At 43.8% G+C, this 24017-nt stretch overlaps 1 protein-coding gene across 1 annotated transcript in view; it reads right to left on the bottom strand.

Annotated features, from left to right (window-relative positions):
- SHANK1 (SH3 and multiple ankyrin repeat domains 1) overlaps nt 1-24017 on the bottom strand; it is a 1748119-nt gene that overhangs the window by 1330249 nt on the left and 393853 nt on the right. The window contains exon 5 of the mRNA XM_085616131.1: nt 6194-6302. Within this exon, the coding sequence (XP_085472257.1) occupies nt 6194-6302 (109 nt within the window). The remainder of the gene's footprint in view (nt 1-6193; nt 6303-24017) is intronic.

Raw genomic sequence — 24017 nt, forward strand, 5'->3', positions numbered from 1 at the left:
AGTGACTTTGGTTGCTGTGCTACTTTGCAATAGGGCAAGAGAGCACAGCGCAGCTATATCTACCAAGATAAGGCTCTGCTGGTCTCTTCCCAGCGCTGGTGCTCAAACAGCCTTCCAAGCGCCACTCATGCACCTTTGCACTATAGTGAAAAAGTGTGAGCGTGACATCTAGCATAGGTTTTGCACTGGAAGGGTACCCTTACAGGTACATTATACTATCACTAGACAAACATTTAAGCTTTTGACATTAAATGTGTGCTGTTCAGCGCAGCACACATGCAATGTGTGAAATGTTAAGGGACTTAATAGACTCCAACTAAGCTTTTGTCTCAAGTAGGGGTTATTTTTGGGTGCAAAGCCCTGTCTAACAATTTTAGTAGATATGGCTTGCATCAAAAACCATGGGTGGTAGCATGGGAACACCCAAGCAACACCCATGGGACGATCTGTTGACGCAAAGTTGTGCAAAGCACTATATGCATTACCTTAAGAGCTATTTTCCAGCTGAAAAAAGGCTTTGTGCTTGACAACACTTTGCAGCACAAGGTGTAGATAAATCTTCCCCACAGTGTTCAGTCTAGTGCTGGCACTAGGCCTTGAAAAATCTGGAAACCGCTGCCAGGATTGCAGGTCAAGGGAAAATAATTATGTACCCAACTCAACCTACGTAGACTGAATACAAACAATATTCTCTCTTATACTCTGAGTTCAAACAAAGGGAACATTTTGCTCTCCTAAAATCACTGTCGCTGCTAACAACATCCTAAAATTCGATACAACATAATGACCCAGTTACTGAGCAGTAATCTTCATTATTCCGAGTCCAAGTCTTCCTGTCATTGTCCTTACGCGGTAAGCAGTTATTCAGCAAAAAGAGAATTCCTACAAGATGACCACCAAACTCCCATCAGACAGAAAAGGAAGACTAGGGATGACCAACTTTCTGATTGCATAAACTTAACAAGAAAAAACAACAAATGATCAATCACTTTAAGGTACGGGTCAGGCGGAAAGGGCTCAGGACTGTGAAAGGAAGACCCTGACTCAGAGTAATGCAGATTACCTGTAAGTAACCGGGTCATTACCTCCTCATCTGTCTTCCTGTCCCAGTCCTTACCAAGTAAGCCAATACCCAAGCCTTATGTGATTGATCACAATATCTCAGGTTTGATTTATAAATACAAAACAATAACCAAACATTATTTGATGCATCCCTGTGAATTTTAATGAAATAATAGAATATTAAAGCATATGTTTATTAGCAGAAGACAAAACATGAGTTCCTAACGCTGTAAATGCACCCTCACATAACTGAAGTCTGTAAAAAGGCATACAAGTATGTGGAGAAGCCCAGGTAGCAGCACAACAAATCTCTTTTAGGGAAATTCCTTTAAGCATTGTGTCAAGCCATACCGCTTGTGGATTTACACTGAGTGGAAGAAGGAGGTTCCATGTTAGATAATTCATAAGCTTTACCAATTAGTGTAGCTAGTTTTATCCAACTTGTTGATGGGGGGTGGGAGGGGAGGAGTTGTAGGACGAAGTCTCTTTCCTTTAGGCCCATAGCTGACAAAGAGGGAGAGTCTACTTTCCTGAATGGCTTTGTTCTGTTAAGGTAAATGGATATGGCTCTATAAACATTGAGAGACTGTAACTGTTCCTCTTCTAAAGAGGAAGGGTTGAAGTAAAAACTGGACCAACAATGTCCTCCTCCCATTGAAACTTATAGAGAACTTTGGGAAAGCAAGAGGGATTATGTCTAAGAATAACCTTGTCCTGGCATAACCGTAGAACAGGAAGATAAGCCAATAAAGCTGAAAGCACTTTAGCTGACAGGAACTTTAGATCAGCTGCTTATAACGGCTCAAAGGAAGGACTCATTAGAGCATGCAGTACCAATGGAAGGTCCAAAGCAGGAACTGGGCAATGAATAATAGGTCTCCGAAGAAAGGACCTTCTTAGACGGCGTGAAGCCAAATGAGCCACGTATGAAATGCAAGTTTTCCAGAAGGCTGAATAGCCACCCAATGGGCCCTGGTTGTAAATACCTCTAAATGTAATCTGAAACCATCACTAAGAAAATCTAAGGTTTTGATCAGGCAAAGGACTCAGAGAAAAGCCCTCAACCTAAGTATCATGTGTCAACGTTTTTCCAATGACTGCATGACTGAGACTTTAAGGTGGACTGTTTCCTTGATAGTTGGATGCTCTTGGCTATCTCAAAATAACATTAAAGTCAAAAGATTTAATCTTTCAAATGCCAGACCCCCAGATTGAGATGTCTGAGAGAGTTTGGTTTGAGAAAGGGGTTCCCAGAGGAGAAGGGAATATTCGGAATAGCCACTGATGGGGAACCATGATCTCCTGGGCCATTACGGCACCACTAAGAGGACTTCTGCACTGTCCTCCTGGACCTTCCTCAAACTCTGGCAATGAAAAGAAGGGAATTCCAGCTCAAGGAGTCGACAGGCCCACTCTCAGCTGCCCACCCCCTAGAAGTTACACAGCTGTCAGAGAGTAAAGGTTATCTCGCTCCACCGACAAATGTCCCAGGAAAGGACAAATGTGGAAGGCTGCATGCCCTCATGGAGGTTGATATATGCTTGGACTATCATGTTGTCCATATGAATATAGACCAAGCAGTTCTGCAGGAAGGGGAAAAACCATAGGAGAGCTTTCAGGAAAGTCTCTCCAGATGGAAGACTGACATTCGTCTGGACTCAACCATTTAACCTGGGCTTTTGAGTTTTGCCTTACAGCTCCCCATCTTATACTGCTGGTATCTGCTGTAAGGACAGTGATTGGAGGAGGAGCTAGTGAATGGCCCCTGGAAAAATTTCCCGGAATTAGCTACCAATGAAGATCTTGTTGGAGTCACAGGAATCAAGATTTCTTACTCCTGAGATGTCTGGTCTCAATGTTGAAGAAGATGGTGAACCAATGGCTAGAGGTGGTGGCGAACCCAAGGAAGAATTACTAGCATTGAGGACATCTCTCCTTGGCTCCTTAATCAGACCCTGGCTGGAGTCTGAGGTTTTTGAAGGAGGCTTGAGAAATGAGAAGCAAGCCTGTACCTTATTTCCCAATGTCCATTTGAAACAAAGCTCTGATGAACTGGAGTGATTGTGTAGGCTGGTTTTCTTGTAGTTCAGGAGAAGTCCATATCTAAGAAGCATATCGTAGACTTGTTGGATGTGATTCTCTGCATTAGGGAAAGAAGAAACAGCAATTTACCTGTTATTGAGGTACGTGTAAACTTGAATTTCTCTGGAATATAAAATACCCACCAGTGGGGCCAAGAGTTTCATAAAAACTCTTTGTGCTTAGGAAAGGCTGTATGGTAATGATTTTCCACCACTACAAAGATATTGCTGGTGATCTTTGTATATGGGAATGTAAAGATAGGCATCCATCATGACTGGAGAAGCCAGAACATCTCCCTGCTTGATCCATTCATCTCTCGCCTGGAGGAACTGGAGTTAAAGCTGATTTGTCTAGAAGAACTTGAATCCCATCGATGAGCGCCTGGCGATGTGATGGATTCTTTGGAAGAGGAGTTTGATGAAAAAAAGAGTTCTAGCAGGAAGGAAAACTGTATCCAGTATCCCTCCGAAACTATCTGCCTGGCCCAGGCATCTGTCACTGTTAGTAGCCATTGTTGTCAGAAGAAAAACAGATGACAAGCAAGCTAGCATAGTCAGCTTTTGGAGAAGCAGGGGTGTAAGAGGCTGGAGGAGGCTTAAACCAGGATTGGTTGCCGGGAGGTGTCCCCCGGCTCGACACTACCCACAGAAGGGCTGACTACTTCCCTTCGATAAACTTGGAGCAAACGTCCTTCAGTAGTCAAAGACTAAGCCTTTAGAAAATAATTGAATGGGTGTCATTAACTCTTTATTTTCCATGGATTTCTTAACCATCTCTTCCAATTCTTGGCCCAAAATGTTGGGACTCCTCAAAAAGGCAACTTCATTAAGGCTGATTTCTGGGAAGCGTCTGCTTTTCAAGAGTGAAGCCAGATATGATGTCGGGCTGTAATAGCTGCCCAAGAAGCAGTGGCCGATGCAAATAAATCAAAAGTTACATCATACAAAGATCAAACTTTTTGTTCCATCATTGATGATAAAGTAGAAGTATCAGAACCGTCATTCATTTATTTTGCTAGGGCTTGAAAATCCTTTAGAAGGGATTGAACTTTGTAAGTCACATAAGTATTGGCCCAAACAGGAAAACTGGCTGCAGAATAGGCCCCTTTTACTGCTTCTTCCACTTTTCTATCCGTCTGGTCCGAGGGAAGAGCATCTTCCGACACCACAGTGCCTAGTGTAGATAATCTGGCTACAAGGCTATCCACCTTAACAGTGGGAGGAAATTCTTCTGGAAATCCTTACAACACATATCGCTTGGAGAGAAATTTCGTCAATGTCGTTTTATCAATGACCTTCCATTCGTGTCTGAGTACACGACATACTGCACTGTGCAGGGGTAAAGTTTCTGTCCATTCGATGGCATTGGGTTTAGAAATGCTCTTGAACACACTCCAGAAGCTAAAGTGCGAAAATTCAATTTGTTCCTAAGGTGCTGAAAAAGTTCGGAAAGTTCATTGCCCTGTACAAGCCCTGGTTCTATCTTCCTGCTCTGGCTCGTCAGAAGGATCGGTGTGTGCATTCACCCTTGGAATCTTCGCTGGCAGAGGAACAGCACATTTACCAGCTCTAAAGGTAGCTTCAGCTGCAGCATTAATCATCTGCTGCAGTGCTGCCACAGAGGGAACCTCAGCCCATGAACCGTGTTGCTTATCTATTATGTACTCGCCGGTAAACAGGAACACAGCACTCAATCGGTTCTGGGGGATTACAAGACCACTTGGCAAGTCTCGTCAAGAAAAAGCTGTTGTCGATGGTCTCGCCTGCTCTGAAGGGCGGACGACTGCTGCTAGTGCAGGAGACTGCTAAAACAAGTCTTATGAGAGCTAAAAAAAAGAAGTTATTATAAATAGAAAACGACTTATCTGAGACATAAGGTCCTTCATAGTTCCTCCTTTCCTGCCTAATGGGAGTTTGGCAGCATTCTTAGTGGAATTACTTTTTGTTGGGCTGCGTGATTTCCGTTCCGCAGAAGTGCTCACCTGCTATGGAAGGCGGACGAGGAGGTAATGTATGTAACAGTGCACTGCTGTATTCAATTCTATATATAGCTGAGGCAACTCTCTCCTTGCCCCCCCCCCCCCCCCCAGTGTCTCTCGCCTGAATGAAAGGGGTGAGTGTGCGCAGAGGGACTGGTTATGTAGCATGAGTTCGTTTTTTAGTACTTTCCTCCCACATTCGTTCTTCTCAGCACACTCAGCCTCATGTCAGTGTGCAGGTCTGTCATTCTGACTCTGCGCCTCCTGACTTGAAGAAGCTCTGGAATTTTGGAGCTCCGTCTTGAGTTAACTCTCCGGGCTGCTCCAGTATTTCATTTCATTTCAAAACTTTATTCGATTCAGAACAAAAGAATCATAAAAGTCAAAATTTCATTTACAAACATTATTTCAAAATCATTTTTAAAAGAGATTCTTACAATTATAACACTAAACTGTTAAAAATTCATTAGCTAAAATAATCACAAATGAGAACCCCATAGCTGTTACTTCCAATCAAATTAAATGATTTCATTGGTTCTTCGTGCCAAGGCATACATTGAGGTGCCAGTTAAAACAAATAAGAAAATCAGAAAATCACGCTGCAGTAATACACAATATACATGATCAAGGGTCAGCTTAATGGTGCCAGATTTAGCCGTACCGTTTTCTAATCAAAAGTGACACCCGTATAAAATTTAGCATTGCACAGCAGACACCAGGTGAAGATAGGGATAATAAATATTCATAGCCCTCTTCATAATGGCATGGTTGCTTTTCCTTAAGGATCGTTTTTTAGTACTTTCCTCCCACATTCGTTCTTCTCAGCACACTCAGCCTCGTGTCAGTGTGCAGGTCTGTCATTCTGACTCTGCGCCTCCTGACTTGAAGAAGCTCTGGAATTTTGGAGCTCCGTCTTGAGTTAACTCTCCGGGCTGCTCCAGTAACTGGGCCCCATAATGTGTCTCTCCGAGTCTGCTAACACTCCTAACTGGCAGCCCTGTGTCACAGAGCCCCGGCTGTGAAATGCTCTACAACGCCCCAGCTGCATTGTAGAATTCCCCTGGCACTCACCTCCAGTTTCTGAATCATGATAGTTCGGGTCCAGCCCCTTGTCCAGTAGTCGAGCCACTTTGTCAGCAGATCCATGTTGCACGTACTCAAGGAACTTCTTTAAACCAGCCTACAGCAGTAGCAAGAGCAGTCAGAATAAATCAGACAACAGACAAGAACCATCAAAAAGAGAAAGGGACAGACAAGAGGCGGAGCCAGCCAGTGGAACTGTGGCTGAAAAGAGCTGGAATCCTCTCCACAAAGCAACAGGTTCGACACACATGAAAACAAAATCGACTCACCTGCTCAACTAATCTCTCTACTTGTAATTCAAACTTTCTCAAATTACCAACATTGGGTATCAGCACCGCCTAGTGGCTAGGGTTTGAATTCCGCAGATACTGAACGCAATGACGACAGGATCTGTAAAACCTCATTCCAGCGTGCTGCAGGTGCCACCTTTTTTATTTGTTTTTTTGTGTGCAGTTTCTACGTCTCGCCTACCAGACGGCAGAAAATGTTTTTTCCGAAAAAATCTACTGTCTGCTTACAGTGGGCTTCGAGACTGACCACTGATTATTTTAACTGGTTTCTGCAGTTTTTTTGTCTCGCCTACTGGACAGCAGAAGGTGTATGTTTGTGAAAAGACCTATTCTCAGCTTACATTGCTTGGAGCTCCCCCAGTGCTTACCATTTGCTGGTTTTATTGTCACTCATTTTCTTGCTTTCTATTTGTTAGCTTATGAGAGCTTTCCTTCCTCTTCGTGTGTTTGTCCCTCCCCTTGGGCATGGCCTCATTACTTATGTCCTTCAACTGCTTACTTTTCTGGCACTAGTTTTTTCTTTGGGTTTAAGCATTCCATTACAGTTCATGTGTTTTCCAGCTGTCTCCCTTGTGTACTTCTCTTTCCCCACTCCGCTGCACTCGGTATTGCTCTCTCTCACCTGTGTGCTTCTCCCCAAACCCTCTTCCCATGCACTGCTTTCTCACCCATGTGCTTCTCCCTATCTCGCCCATGTGCTTCTCTCCCCCCACACTACACATTACTCTCTAGCCCATCATATACTTCTCTGTGTTGCTTCTACCTGCTCTTCTCCATGTTGCTTCCACACACCAGTGCTCTCCGTGTTGCTTCTGCTCCCCTCCACATGCACCCTCTGTGTTGCATCCCCCATACTCCCAAACATGCGGCCTCTGTGTTGCTTCCTCACACCTGCTTTTTTTTAAAACATGCTTTTGCAGTCTTTTTTTTACTTACTGATCCAATTTGGAACAGTAAATAAAAAAGGTAAAAGCATATGCATGCACAAACTTCCAAAATGCAAAAGTCACAGATGCGTCATAACACCTTTTTGCTTGTTTCCTTGTGAGCTGTGCTGCAAAGAATTGCTTAAAACCATTGGCAAAGCCAATAGGTCCAAAGCAAGAATTATTGGCTTTGCCAGTGCTTGTTATAGTTATATCATGGAACTGGTCCGAGGCGATTAGAGCAGTTTACAGCAGAAGCAGGCTAGTTACACATTTCTTTCACCTTGTACATGCATTACCAGAATTCCTCACTACCTGGTCTTATGCAAACCCTGACCAATAGTGGTTTGCTTCAGGCAGAACTGCAGGGCGGGAGGAATGGGCTGTTGTAAGGAGTTTTTCATGTAAATGTACAAGAGAATAGGAGAGGAAAGGTTCCTTGCTCTTGTATCCAGAAGTCTCCAGTCCATAAGTGTGGGAAGTTCAGTAAGATATTTATATAACCTCTTTACAAATAAGGAAGAGCAGGGCAACAATGTGAGAAAGGAGAATATTGCCCACAACACCCAGCTGTGCTTTACACTTAGAAGAGAGCCAGTAGGTGGTTGTCAAGTGGTGCCGTTTGGCTCCTGCACATTTTCCCCTAGATGTTTGTCACTAGCCCCTGTCTCAATGCTTCCAATTTGGGCCTGTGCATTTGACCAGCTTTCTTTCATGTGGATGCCCTCAAGGGCCTGCCGCAGTCCCCAGCGCTTAAATCAATTAATTACGGATCTTTTGATTCTGGTTTGCCATTCCTGCTACAGAGGAACGCAGTCAAACACTTGGTCTTTTGGATCCTTGAGATGCCTCAAAGGATAGTGCATGTCCTCACATTTGTCATATTGCTCTTGGTTACTGCAGTGCATGTGTTTGGTTGAGATACACTGCCTGCCTCATCGCGGTCTGGCCACACCTCAAAGGCCATGACATCTATTCAACTGCTCCTGACTAGACAGTGTATCGAAGTAAAAATCCTTTGTTCAACCCACAAAGTTCTCCACAGCCAGGCACTCTCTTACCTACTCTGGAAGCTCATCGACTCGCTCACCAGACTGGTCTCCAAAACCTGCTGCGACAAAGTCCAATCAGTTGAGGAAGAGATCACTTCAGCATCAAATCTCTACCACCACCACATCCAGGCTGACTGGACAAGGTCTAGAAGAAGGCTGCAGACCCACCTGCCCATGGATCATAGACTGCTAAACCTGTTCATGCTCTCCCCCACATCTTGTCTTGGCATCCCAAAGGCCGCTCTGTACACTGAAGTGGCCTTTGGGATTACAAGAAACCTACATGAAAACCAGAAACCACGGAGGTATCCCATGCTGCCTCAGACATGGATGGGATGAGTGGATGCCAATCACAACGATGCTGCTCATGGAACTACTACAGATGCCTTGAAGGAGAAGCACTCTAAACCTAAGGGCATCCGTAAAGCACGAACCGAGCAGACAGCAATGGAGCAGTCAACAAAGGAAGGGGGGGTGGGGGGCTGGGAAACAAGAACACAATCTGGATTGCATAGACTGAGGCTGAATATTCACAGCTGCAGCTTCCTAGTTTGTGGAGATGCGGTGTTGTCTAAAGACGTGTCTTCGGCTCCTTTCAGAAAGGTTGGGGCAGTCCTGGTGTTTGATAGAGATGTGGCTCCAGGTTCTGGGTGCATAGATGGAGAAGATTTAGCTATGTATACCATAAATCCTGTGTTTGTAAAGTGTATGTTCACCCCTTGAGGCATCTTGGAGCCGAATAACAGGTGTTTGTTACCCCAGTCAATGGTATTCATTTTATAGACCTTGGAAGGATGAAAGGCTCAGTAGACCAGCCAAGATCTGAACGTGTGGCCACGAGGTCAAACAAAGGTTTCTGGAGTGGATGCATTAATTAGTCCACTGAGCTACCAGACCTGGCAATATATATGTATATATGCAACAGATACTCTGAACGTAGAAGTAAGCCAGCCATGGGCATTCTCTGCTAAATAAACACAAAATCTGATGGACATAAGTGACTTTTAGCATAGAAAACATAGGCGTCTAATATGGTAGTAGACCTATCCAATGGGTGATAGGAGAATAAGAGAAAATGAATTGTGAGGGTACAGATGCTTTCTTCAGAGTGAATAGTAATAGCAGGGTATTTGCTGCTCTGTGACTATCTAAAAGGACTCAACATTAAAGGGAGGTCTTTACTTTTCAAGACAGGCTCTCCTTACATGTGACATCCTTAACGCACTGGTCATGTTTAATGTTTACTGTTTATCTGGCACCTCTTTGCAATACAAGCGCACTTTCCAGTTACAGGAAGATTAAATGATGCAAATGATAACTATTGTAGTGTGACTGCACACAGTTATTCAACCACTTCGTGTTCCAGCTGTCTGGACCCTTTTTACTTTTTGCAATATGGAACTGGCTCTCGCGAGGAAATCTAACCCTGTAGTGGAAAACGAGAAACAGATCACTGTAACCACAAATCTAGGTTGCATGTCTGACATTGTATATTCTAGTGCATTTTAATTAAGATTTAGCTTTGGGTCAAAGGGCAATTATAGCCAGAGCATATAGTAACTCCAAGCTTGACCACATGGAATTAGGCTGCTGTGAAAACCCAGGAAGAAAAGCCAGGATGACTTTACATGGGCTGGTGTTGTCGGCCAAAATTAAATTTAAATTGACGCATCAGGTATAAATGCATATACCAGACACAAGAATGTGTATACAGGGCGAAGCCTCTCCATACACACGTGTTCTAAGAACCTCCCACTTTCACCTCATGAAGATGTCCTAAATTTAGGAGGTACCACGAGTGGGAGGTCATTCTCAGTTCAGATCTCAAAGGTGCAAACCCGTCTAGCTGTGAGACATCTGCCATGTCTGTCAGGGTAAAAGTTCACAGCCTTTCAGATGTAAGGCCGTGGTATGTCCTTATGGACAAGGCGGTGACACCCAGAATGCCACTATCACAAGCCTGAGAGCTTGGAATGGAAACCCTGGAAGCGATCTAATGCTCCACGTTGGCGAAAAGAAGAAGCCAGAGTTTAAAGCATGATAACACGGTACATGTTAGGAATTTCATTTAAAATACATACTTCTAGGTCACTAGATTTAAGTCACTGGTTGTTATATTTTCAAAGGGTCACTTCATTAAATTGGTTAAAACAATATCCAAACACCATAGTCGATAAGGTCCTCGGGGCCAACAAATGCACAGACTCAAAATGTCACCCAACTACCTTGTTGAAAGGAGCACACAGCAGAACAATGTTTCTATATACCCCGGTGCAGTCAAATAACTCTGGCAGGCAACAACTTTAGTGGTAGTTTTACAGGGCTCACAGTTAATGAACAGCATCGTAAACAGGCCATGGCATAAAAGCATAACTCCCTCCACATCCAGACGAAAACAGATCTGTTGCTTTTTATGTGATATTTTCACGGGTCCTTTCTGGCCGCTTTCATTACCGCAATGTTACCCGTGGATTAGAAAAGGGTTCATAAACTGTCAGGCTCCAGAGAGCTGAATTCTTCAAGGATACAAAAAGAGTGGAGAAACACCTCTTCTCTATGGGTATATGACGGATTTCTGCCCTCACTGTTCTGCCCTTAGGACAACAGGCTGCCCAGAAATCTGGCATCACTCTTCTGGGTCCCCACTGCTCTCCTCTCTGTCACTATGAGCTCCTGTGTTCAGCCTTGCCTATAAGTTCCAAGGATGCCTCTGCATTTTAGGATGACAGGTGTCCAGAGTTTTCCTACGTTACATTAACATCATGTTCCATCCAGACATCATGCTCTATCCAGTCGCTATCTTTGCAAGCTGCCCTGGGATAAAGTCGAATTTCATTATCTTCCTCCATTTTTGGCAAGTCATGCTGCAGATCTGCAATACATTTTTCAGGCAGGTGCTTATGCATATGGGTGAGAGAGGTACCGGCGCAGGTCAACACCACTGTGGTGGAATGGCTAGCGCGGTACCTCAGTAGGCTACAGAGGGAGGCAGGGCCAGCTTTAGCGCTGGTGGCGCCCTGTGCGACAATGTCACCTTTGCCACGGATTCCCTCACTAGCACCCTTTAACAGTGCCTCGAGGTCAAGTCTCCATAACCACTGTCTCTCAGATTCATTTAGTTTTATAGCACCACTCATACCAGTGTAAGGTGTCAGAGCACTTTATAACACACACAAATATATGACGTTACACAGTGAGCAAATACCACGCGGTAGGTTACAACGCGGACGTTACATCGTCCGCCTTGCTACATCGCAAGTCGTTTCTACGACTTGCACTAGATGGCGTGCTGGACTTAGGAATAGTATAAATTACTATTACTACTCCAGTTAGCGCAACAGCAGGGAATGTGTTGGACTTACAATCCAACACATTCCCTGTTGTTGCACGCCATCTAGTGCAAGTCGTTGAAACGACTTGCGATGTAATGTCATGCGTGGTAACAACACCGACGATTAACGTCCGTGTTGTTATCAACGCGCGTGGTACTGACAGCATTGTAAACACTGTCTCCCACCACACACACATTGCACAAAGACAATCATATGTCTGTAAATCAGTGTATAGGAAATGTTACATCAGACAGTACTACAAGGTGTAGTGTAGGAGTGGGATGTCATCGAGCCCGATTCACAGAACTAACTTAAGACAAAATCCTAAACTTACTACCATTTTGGTATTCACAAAAGGCACCTACTCATTTTGGTATTCACAGAAGGCACTTACTCATTTCGGTATTCACAGAAGTTAGGACTCCTAACTTTACTACTCCTAAATTGAGAAAAATCCTAACTTTAAGACTTTTGGTATTCACAGAAGGCATTTAGGAGTCCTAAAGTTAGGACTCCTAACTTCTGTGAATACTGAAATGAGTAAGTGCCTTCTGTGAATACCAAAATGGTAGTAAGTTTAGGATTTTGTCTTAAGTTAGTTCCGTGAATCGGGCCCATCGATACTGGTAGGCAACATAGTTAAAGTTCTTATTCAGGAAAGGCACAAATTCAGAATTTAAAAAGCAACATCATTGTTAAGGGTTTTCTTTCATAATAAGAATTGTTTTCTACCCAAATGAACCCTTTTCACAAGATTAGGATAATGAAAAACTGGGCAAAAAAACATTTAGCTCTAACATTACCTTGCAGTTTGCAGCAGCTCAAGGGTGACAGTTAATAGCTCAATGTTCTATATTAGGCTCTTGACTTATAAACGACAAGTAACAAAAGGAGCTCTCTTACAGAAGCAGGAACCCACTGACCTATTTACATTATATGCACTTCGTTATCTGCATTGTACACTTTCTTAGCAGCAGGCATTTTAACCCTCTACGCTATCTTAGGATGAGTCAAAATTTCCACTAGACAAACCTCCCTCTCTTTCTAGGAAGACGTTTAATCATGGGACTTCTTTTCACAATTTAATTGATGCCTGAAAGTTGCTGGAGGCCAGGAACGAGGCAGCAGGTGCTTTTAAAATGATGAGACACATTTTCAAAAATGACACCCCAGCCCTAAGTCAACGCCCGGTGCGGTCGCACCGCCCTAGAGCTGGCTCTGGAGGGAGGTAAACTAAGCATCAATTCAGTGGAATTGACTTTGGGGACAGAATGAAGCTCCACTCGTCCTGCACCACACATCACTTTCACATGTTCAACTATAAATGAACATGTAGGCTTGTTCATTTATAGTTATCTCTGGTTTTAACTTCTTTCTCCAGTGAATGAGGATCGGAAGATATTATAGGGGGACATTTCTCATGATAGCAGTTTATTGCAACAGGGTGGACACATCTATGGCATATGGTGACTATAGTTTTAGCAAACAGCAAAGCTGACTAGGGCTTGGACCACACTGCTTGAAACCCTTCCAAGAGATCTGCCTGATGCACCAGCTCTTGTCTTTCAGATTTGGAATGTCTTCTGTGAGTAATAGTGGTGCTTTTACTCACTTGTTTCGAACCCCCAAAGCGTATATGGCTCTCCCCTAACAGTATGGTCTTCTCCGATAGTGTTGCTTTAGTCATACCTATATGTGCTCTTTCTAAGATCCCTACACAGCAATGTACATTGCACCTCTTTTCGCCTTTCTCTCCTAAGACTTTTATGCCTGGGCTCATTGTTTTGCCAGGCATTTACTGCATTAGCACGTTCATTCGTAGTGCACACGTGATTATAAGTTGCTTTATAACGTTTTGGTATTTTTCTTTCTTTCATGTATCAAGTGATCTGTCAGAATTTGTAAATGTCATTTTCAGTACCGTGTTCCAATGCCTTGGAAGCCTGGCAATTAAAAAATGTAAAACAAGGTATGGACTACATTTGTCTGATAGATGCCCACCTACTCGGATGATCCTGTTCCCTTATCTTACCAAAGAGAGAGTTTTAAATGAACAGAGACAAAGAGTGGTCGGTACTTGTGTTCAGGGAACATTTTATGACTGCAGGTGATACAGGCATAAAAGAAGCAAGAAAGACAACAGTAGGTTTCATCAATTTAGATCACTTACTCCACTCCAACACTTGGCCTTATGGCGTTATAATTTACACCTTGAAGCAGTTAAAAAGGATTCAATTTGTGGCGATCAGTCCCAGGAGGAGTAATGTTCAGTATGGGATCCAGACAAAGGGATGAGCACCAACAAGTATGAAGGATGTGCAAGCAGATATTCCTATGGAGACCACCAAGAAGAGTTGTGTGAAGTCAATCCACTATTCCAATGGCCGACAATAAGAAGAGTTTGCGATGCCCAAGCCAATACCCACAGAACCACCTCCAAGAAGCGTTGGCAATATTTTCCTATCCAGCTAGTGACCACTGCCCCATGACAACCTCCAAGAAGAATGCCCAAGCCACTGTCCCTACATCAATCACCCAGAAGAGCTCAGATTTATTTATCCTTTATTCGGAGTTTTAAAATGCTAATGGTTATTCTGTAGTATGTGGATTACCACGGCATATGCAAGAGAGAGAGTAAGAGAGAGAGAGAGAGAGATAGAGAAAGAGAGAGAGAGAGTGTGTGTGTATATATATATATATATATATATAAATAGGTCATGTGATCAAGGCCGGTAACGGCCGAAACGCGTTATGGCGGAATTGGTGTGAGTGCCGAATAAACACTTCATGCCCTTAAAATGGGTCTACTCTCGTTCTTTCTCCACGAAGGAGACGCAAGCAGGCGAGGATTCCTGAGATATATATATATTTATACATATATATGTATAAAATGTAACAATGACCTACGGGATAACATGATGTATTAAGAACTACAACTGACAGAGTAGAAAAACCTTTTGCAGCTATTTGCAATTTTCAGATTATTTTTTATAATTAATGCTCTATTGGTCCATTCTTTGTAATAGCATTGTTTAGTGGATTCAAAATGTTAGTTTGTTAATTGGCTATTGTAAGTCCTTGACAGTGACGGTGTGCCACAGATGACTAGTGCCGCCATAGCAGAATCCTTTGCTATGTATTATGAAGACATATACACATCCACGACTAGCATGTCCGACGTGGACTGTGCTGACTTCCTAAGGGACATAGATCTCCTGACACTCTCAGATGACAACAGGGGGGTTCTGGAAGAATATTTGATGGTAGCTGAAATAATGGTAGCAATACGGGACCTACAATCAGGAAAGGCAGTGGGGCCAAATGGCCTACCAGTAGAGCTATATAAGGGTATGGCATTTAAAATTTCACAACACATGCTGCCATGTTCCATGCAGCACATCAGGGAGGAGAACTGCCGGAGGACCAAAGGATTGCCACGATTGTGGTAATTCCCAGGAAAAAAGAACCGCCGGCTTAGTGTGGATCCTACAGACCTATATCTCAGTTGAATATGGAAGCCACGGTGCTGGCAAAGGCCCTGGTAACCAGGTTTCAGAGCGTCATCACATCAGAGATCCATCCGGACCAGTCAGGTTTTATGCCGCATAGGAACACCCGCCTCAAAATGAAGTGCCTCTGCGGAGTGTTGCAATAACCAATATCCCACAAGCCGAACAGGCGGTGCTCATGGCTTTAGATGCCAGAATGCATTCAATAGCATTAAATGGAACTACATCTTTGCAACTCTGGCTAGTGTGGGCTTTAGCCTCAAATTCTGTAGATGGGTAAAACTCTTATATCGGGGCCCACAGGCGAGGATGCGGGGAAACAATGTGGTGTCACAAATCTTTGCCCTACAGAAGGTACAAAGTAAGGGTGTCCCATATGATATTTGTGCTGGCACTAAAGCCGCTGGCGGTGTGGGTATGACAAGATCCACTCATACAGGGGGTGCGCATCAATGGGGGGTGGGAAGTACGCATATCCCTTTACGTGGCTGATGCACTGCTCTATGTCACCCATCCGACCCTCTACATAGATAGAATATTGAAAATCTTCGGAATCTTTGGGGACCACATAGGGTATGCATTAATTGGATTAAATCCTTAGTTTTTCACCGTGGCATGAGGCCCTCTGAGACTTCCATCCTGCTGCACAGCGCTGTTTGTGCTGGAAAGTTTCCAATATCGCTGGGTCTATATCACTTGGGACTCCAATGAAGTCCTGTGCAGGAATCTGTACCTGTAGCTGGATAGACTCCGTAGGGACGTAGAATATTGGAGGAATCTTCCGCTCTCGCTGATGGGCAGAGCTGCTCTATACAAAATGATGACCCTCCCACACCGCCTATATGTTCTCCAAAACACACTCTATATCAGTGATACTCAAAGTACGGCCCGGGGGCCGCTTGCGGCCCTCTTGACCTTTAAATGAGGCCTCCTTGGTGAACAGCAGCGGCAGCTGCTGTTTATTTGCTCGCACTAATATTTAGAAAAATATGTTAAATAGATGTGCAAGCATTTATTAACCTGCAAATAAATGCTTGCCTGTTTATTTAACATGTTTTTAGCCACCTTAAACAATCCATGACCCACCCAGAACCCCTCCCGCCACCCTGCTGGCATCAGTGCGGCTCTCGGGCACACCACAAACCGTACTTTGTGGCCCCTGGGCAAATGTTTGTGAGTACCCATGCTCTATATGATTCCCCCCAATTTCTTTCAGAAAATTGACCACGAGGTGAGAATATTGTTATGGATGTTAAGCAACTTGTGCACTGCGCTGTGTAAGCTCCAAAGGGTGGTTTACGATGGTAAGCTGGCAGTCCCTGACATACTTAAGTACTATTGGGCCACGCAGCAGGTTATAGTAAACGATTGGGTGTTTGCAGATCGTAGTGAACTGGCATACTGGTTCGACAGAGAGGCCATGGGTCATAGGGCCTACCCACTTGCTTGGGCGGAAACAAGAGCAGGATTTGCCCACCCATACAAAGACAGTGGTGAGAGTGTGGAGAGAAACTACTAACTATAAAGGATGGGATAGGTTAACTAATCAGACCCCATTTTGGGTCACTGACCTCTTGAAGGAGGTGGGCAACTTACAAGGCTTTTCGAGGTCTGCTCTGATTGGCATAGAGCAATTGGGAAATTGCCCTTAGGAGGAGCATAGTAGAGGGGAAAAACTTTGAGCCGACACCGTTAGAGGATCTCCGGCTCACAGATCCCCTGACGGATAAGGCGGTTTCCATCATTTTACAAGAAACTCATAAATAACTCCCCTGACCCAATGGCAGTATGGAGAGAGGCCTGGGAAAGAGATTGTGGAGCCTTAGAAGATGAGAACTGGGCAGGGTCCTTCATAGCCCACGAGAGTATCCTGCATAGATTGTGCTACTCTAGAGTGCTTCTTCAGAAGATAGGGAAGGGTGACTGCACTCTGCCTGCGGGGTTGTGGACAGAAGGGCACCTTTTTGGGATGCCTGATAATACAACTCTTTTGGGAAGAGGTGGTACGGAGAATGGCTCAGTTGCTTCATCTAGTGGTTCCCCTAGATGCGAAGTGGATCCTTTTGGCTATTACAGGGGAGGTGTCCTGGCCAAAATATTAGAAGATTTGGCTGGTGGTGGGGGTGGCTAAACACAACATAGCACAGGCTTGGGGCACAGCGACTTCCCCCAGCCCCCTCCCAACGCCCCGAGTCGAGGACTGAAAGTCTGATTTGGACTTGTTCTAGCTGGCATAGAAAGTGGTCTACCAAAGCAGGGGCTACCCCTATGAAGTGTGAAAAGGTGTAGGGCAACTGGCATACCTATCACGATTACGGAGTATGTCTGGGTGGTGCTGGGTAAAGAGTGTGGGGGGATCCTGGCCTTTTGGTGTGCTACCTGTTGTGGACTGCAAACTTTGAACACCGTAAAGGCTCAGTTTCAAATGTATAAGCATGTCATATATCTGATGCTGTCTGCTCTGCTCAGTGTATACTACTAGATTGCTTCAAATACTGTATACACCGTCTGATGTGCGATGTTTTAAAAATGTTAGTTTGTGTACTATGGTATATTGATGAAGAGACAAACACAGACCTCTATTGCAGTAGGAAATATTACTCGTAAGACGCTTTCATTTTCATATAAATTTGAAGTACCTTTCAAGGCACGGTTGTAATATATTAGAGAATTTAGATGTCGGTTTTTTACCCACAGTGTTTAAAGGCAAAAATGCATTTTCTCCTGAAGATGGTAGTCTGACACCGAAATGCCTAGGGAACTGTTGGGGAAGTACAGAACTCATTGTATACAGGTTACTGGGGTATCAGAGAAGAGATATGAAGATGACTCTCCAGAACCCCCAACTTCAATACAAAGATCTGAATGAACTGCATATGCAGGGGACAAGTAAAGAGTAAAGGTAGAGAACAAATATTGCCAAGGAACGTTTATGGCCCAATCAAAAACACAAAAACATGTATGTTAGCAGACACACAGATTAAACTGAATAAACTAGATAATGAACATTTGAGTCGGAGTGTGCCTCTTATGTGTGAAGCACAGTCACTCTTGTAGATATGGCCTAACGTGGGAGGATCGCTGGTGAAATGTGGTAAGGCCTGGGCTATTATTATGTATTTTGGAGGCCATGCTATATCTCTCTGATAACAGGTCCCTCAGAACAGCATCTGGTAAGTATAAACATTTTTATTGACATCTCTCTCATAACCGAAAAGCCCAACGATGTCGCTCCCCAAAAGTAATCATAAATTGGGGCTAAAGAAGCCCTACTCTAGTACAGGAAGTGCCCTCCAATTGAGTACTGACTGTCAGGGTGGGCATGGATATGTAACGGCAGAGCAAGACTCCAGTGGCAAATAATGCATGCAAATATGTTGAGGCCCCGCTGTGAATTCTACAACCAATTATATACGCGCTCAACCACAATCACACCATTGCCCGAACACCTCCAGGCTAAACAGAAGTGCTGTTCTGGAGTGCAGCCAGTATGACCATCTGCTGTACAGACAGCTGCTCTCTGGCCGATGCCAATGGATGTTCTGCGGGGAAAAGCTAATAGTGATAATTCCATCTTCAGTCCTGTTCTCTCCATTTACAAATAACTTTTTTCAGATATATTAGTCAAATGGATTTAACTGAAATGAATAAAGATTAGAATACCCAGAAAACACTGGCCTGTTAAATGAAAGCCCATGACTGGAAACTGGATGCTATAGTGACATGGAGTAATCTGCTAAACCCTACTAAATAGGCTCTTCCTTTGGGAACCCTCCCTGTAGTTGGGGCCCCTCAGTCATCAAGTGGGGTCTGCCAGGAATAGCAGCTGTTTCCCTCTGGTTGCCCAGCCCTTTAGTGACCTTGCTAGTGTCCCCGCTGCCCTGTTCTCAGGGGCATAATGTTAAGTAAAGAGAACAATGAAAACTGTGTTTGCTTTCTTTAATTTTCAATCGTTGCCTTTTTCCTACCTCTCACAAGTCAATAGAAGGCTGTTGGCAGCTAAGCGTGGGAAAAGGGGGAAAAAAAGTCCTATGATTAAATGTGCGAAGAATGAGTGCACGATTTCACTCTTGCTTCTCCTTTTATTTTATTGTATTGATGTCCATGTGGTCCCACCTTACCACACAGGGGTGTCTGTAACTCCAATTCAGGCGTCTCGCATGTTGGCTAACGTAAGTAAAGTTCGGGCTCCCCTGTGGAATAGGATCTCTCAAACCATTTAGTGAGCAGCACTTAATTTACGCCCGTGGTTGCAGGTTGAAGACACAGGCACTCATTTCTGAGGATAAGGTTTTAGTTGTCACCATAAGACTTTGAGCCGGGGCAAAAAAGAGAAAGGTAGAAAACGGAAGAAGGAGAAAGGGAGAAAATTTGTGATAAAAAAGTAAGCAGAAATGAAAAAGCAACGGCAAGAATGAGAAAAAGAGGTAGGTAGTGTAGAGTAGTAGAAGAAAGAGGCATGAGGTGGAATCAAAACTAAAGGGCCTTGGTATTTGACAGTGGGCTCCTAAGAACATCTTTGGGCCCGGCACTTTTAAAAAAAAATAAGTACTGATTTTGCGCACACACCATACACTCTCTGAAACGAGCTTTCTGTGAAATAGCATTACCTACCTTAATATTTGAGCAATGTCTCTGTCGCGCTCAGTATTCACCTAGCTTTATAAAAAATATATTTCCATTCATGCCCCTCCCAATATGGCCACTACAGGAAGTAGTGGAACTGCAACACAAATAGGAGCAACCGAGACAAGAACTTCAATTTTTAGGTCGAGCCTAAATAGCAGATGCATTAAGGCCTGGCAAAGGGGGGTCCTAACGAGCTCCTCAGTGGCCTGTATTAGGGAATAAAGGGTGCAGGTATCATCGATGGAAGAGGAGGTAGCTACAGTAGAAACTGAACTGAAATCATATAATGTGCAGGGGGAGATTACAAAGAGCCTTTAAGAAAAGGTGGAGGATTTAGAACCAAAGTTTAAGTTGAAATTGGAGGAGAAATTACAACAGTAGTGGGAGGCACGTAAGCTGGGGGAATACGAGCAGGGAGAGAGATGTGGCAATTTGCCAGCATGGAAGGCTAGGATGGATAGAACACACACCCATATAAGGAAAATTATGGATGAAGAGGAACATAGGGTGGTGGAGGACTCGGAAAGGATAGAACGGGCCTTCCATAAGAACTTTCAGGAGTTTAATCCAGAAATGCTTGAGGTGGATGATGAGGAGCTAGATAACCAGCTCTTAGATAAGCAGTTCCCGAGACATACTTCCTAGCAGCAGCAATTTCTGAGTAGTGAAATAACGGGAATGAAATCTTGACAGCAGTTAATAAACTTAAAAGGGGGAAAGCAGCTGGGCGGACGGGATTTCAAACATTATTCTGTTGCCAGAGGTAGGGATCCTGGTTTGGCTTGATTTACTTAATGCTGTGCTATTAAGGGGTACCCCTTTACCAGAAGCTTGGAAAGAGGCAGTCACCACGCTTATTTTAAAACTGGGGAAGAATCCCCTGCAGTCTCAGTCATATAGGCCAATATCACTGCTAAATTGTGATTGAAAAATCTTCACTAGCATTCTGGCACCCCGCTTGTGCAAGGTAGTGGGGAGTATAATTGATGAAGACCAAAAGGGCTTTCTACCAGGGAGGCAGATGAGATATCTTACATACACCTTTATAGTTTCAATAGATCTTGCTTTAATCCAGGGAGTTCCCCTTGTAAATTGTAACTCTTGATGCGGCCAAAGCCTTTGATCTCGTTAACTGGAAATATCTGGCAGGCACACTAAAGGGGTTTGGAATGGAGGGTGAGTTTTGGAATGTGTAGAGCAAGATTTATAGTGCGCCACGTGTCCAGGTATTAGTTAATGGTAGTCTTGCCTATTCAGTCAAGATAGGTAGCGGGACTAGATAGGGCTGTCCCCTATCCCCAAATCCTCTTTGATTTATATATTGAATCCCTGGCACAAAGTCTGAGGCAGAACAGTGAAATAACGCCATTCCTAGTGGGATCATATTTTAGAAAGACAGCTTTATATGCTGACGATCTAATATTGTATACCTCAAACATAGAATGTGGTATACCATGTCATGGCAGAGGTGAAATGTATTGGGAAGCTGTCTGGAGGATTAGGGAATAACAATACTACAGGATCTAGATAAGGAGTGTTTCTAAAGAGGTAGACATGATTTTAAAGAAATGGCAGAATCTTCCCCTCACCCTGTATGGCCGAGTAAATCTGGTCAAGATGTCCATTTTACCTAAGTTTTCATATTTGTTTGACAGCATACCGTTAGAGTTCATTAAAAAGTTTCTTATGAGAATACAGCGGAGAATTACATCTTTCATTTGGGCTACTAAGAGGAAATACTCTCTTGAAAGAAGCTTGTAGGAGGATAGGGATTGGAGGGCTGAGGCTCCTGGACTTTCACCTTTATTGTTGGGTATTACAACCGAAGAACAGTAGAATGCCTATGTTCTACACTGATAGCTCACTGTAGGGTCTTATGAATCGTGCTATGCTGAATATTTTGTCTGAGTTTAGGTTTATGTAAATGTTTGGGGTTCCAAAATCTTTTAAGAAAGTGCAGTTGAAGTGTTTGAAGGCCGCAGGGAAAATGTGGTATGGGGTTCGGTCCCTTTTAATTATATCATATTATAGTAATTGGTCACCAGTGTGGGATTCAGCTGAAACTCCGGCATACTTATTGGACAGCTTGGCAAAACCCTTGAAGGACACTGGAATAATGTGCTAGGGGCAGATGATGGAAGGGGGTATGGGCCTCTCTAGGGATACTTGGAGGGAATTGACAGATGGACCGCTCTCCAGGTTTAAATTCCTTCAGATATCTGCTTTGCTCAGAAATCTGGGGTGGTTGGATGCTGGAGTAAGTTTGATAGAGAAGGATCTTACGGATTCAAAACCAAGAAAGGAGGAGGTATCAGGCTGGTATGGATATCTGGTGGAGGTCCGAAGAAAGCATAAGACCCCCCTCAACTGGTCTGGGAAGGATTCTTGCCAAGTGCTGGGTTGGAAGAGTCATGGCAAGAATCCATAAGCATGCTTTACACTATAATTAAATCTGTTACATTAAGGAGAACCCACTTCTTTACTTTTCACAGACTTTATTGGACCCCAGCAAAGCTGGCTAAGATAAGAGGAAATAAGGAATCCAAATGTAAGCGGTGTGGAACTCGAGATGCGGACGATATTCATATGTTTGCCAGCTGTCCTGCCCTGGAAAGCTTCTGGAGGAATGTGGGTAAGACAATCTCTGACATCCTGGGATTGGAAGTGGAGGTAAGACCCACTTTAATTATGTTTGGTACGGTAAAGCAAGGATTTGAATTTGGGGGGCCTTCGTAGCTTCAAAGTGAGCTGATATATTATTTGATCCTCTTGGCTTGGAGGAAGATATGTAAAGTGTGGTGCCAACCCCTACCCCCTGCTTGGAGGGAGTGGTGAAACTCAGTGAGGTATTTCAGGGAACTGGACAATAAGAGTAATTGGAATAAGAGGAAGGTAACGTCTGGGTCATTTTGGAATCTGTTGGAATCTGATGGAAGAACATGATATCCGATAATTAGACCTCTTGGTCAGCTTTTGAAGTTGTGCAGGGCGATACCAAGGAGCAGACATTGACTGAAAACAGACCCAGATGAAAGCATGAGGGGTAGAAGAGATCAAGAGGGTGCTTGCTTATTCCAGGTGATATGAGGGCTTAGCGATATGTTGTATATGCTTTGTGGAGTTCCAACTCTGTCCATTGCTTGTCTTTGCTTTTCATTTGTCTATGTCAGTATCCTTCAAAAATCCTTGCTTGCTAGTGGTCAGTCCTGGCTCTTTGTCCCTCCTTTTCCTCTTTCTTTCCTCCAACGGAGCAGGGACTAAGTACTGTCTCATTATGCTACAGTTCTTTATCTGTTCTTTGTTCGACAATTTTTTTCTTGATTTCCTGCTCTGTTACTGTTTGTCATATATAACATTCCTCTCTGCCACCTCCTCTTAATGTTACAGTTGTGTCAGTGCTGCCTCCCGCGCCAAGCCTCCTGCTTGTTGCTTGTTTTTTTTTTTTTTTTAGCCTTTATGCAACCCTCAGTTGGTCTGTTTGTTTGGTTTTGGGCTTCCTTTTCCTTTTAAGGGGGATTGGTCTTGTTAAAGTCTTGTTATTTTGTTTGAGGTAGCACCTTTCAGAAAGGTATTTGTTAATATAGGACAGATTATTTTGAAACAGTTTTATTGGAATCTGAAAGGCAGCGTGGGTATACATTTAATGTTTTTTTTTTTCCAAGGAGCAGGGACAAACCACAGTATCCTTAAGCTTTCATTTGGGGGCCTATTTGGGCACCTGTAGCTGCTTGCAAGTTAATGCAGCATTTACCAAGGAATCGAGTGCAGTGCTTTCTTTAAGCCCCAGCCCCGCCTTCACCTGTGCATGCCTTTTATGTTACCAGCACATAAAATGAACATCAACATCATGAATAAGACCATGACTTGGAACTATTTGCCTGATTCTAACATGGCCTTGTCAGGATATATGCCCTGCGCCGCTAGACGTGCGCAGGCTGGTTGTTGTGATGTCTTTAATCAGCCTTTAACTTTGCCATTGGTGCTCCCGCTGAAGATGTCCAACGGAAAACAAAGGGTGGAACTCCTCAGTTCCGGTAGCTTGTTGTGGTGCCAACTCGTCAGTTCCGGACAGTG

The sequence above is a fragment of the Triturus cristatus genome, chromosome 7 (assembly GCF_964204655.1).
Source record: "Triturus cristatus chromosome 7, aTriCri1.1, whole genome shotgun sequence".
NCBI lineage: Eukaryota > Metazoa > Chordata > Amphibia > Caudata > Salamandridae > Triturus > Triturus cristatus.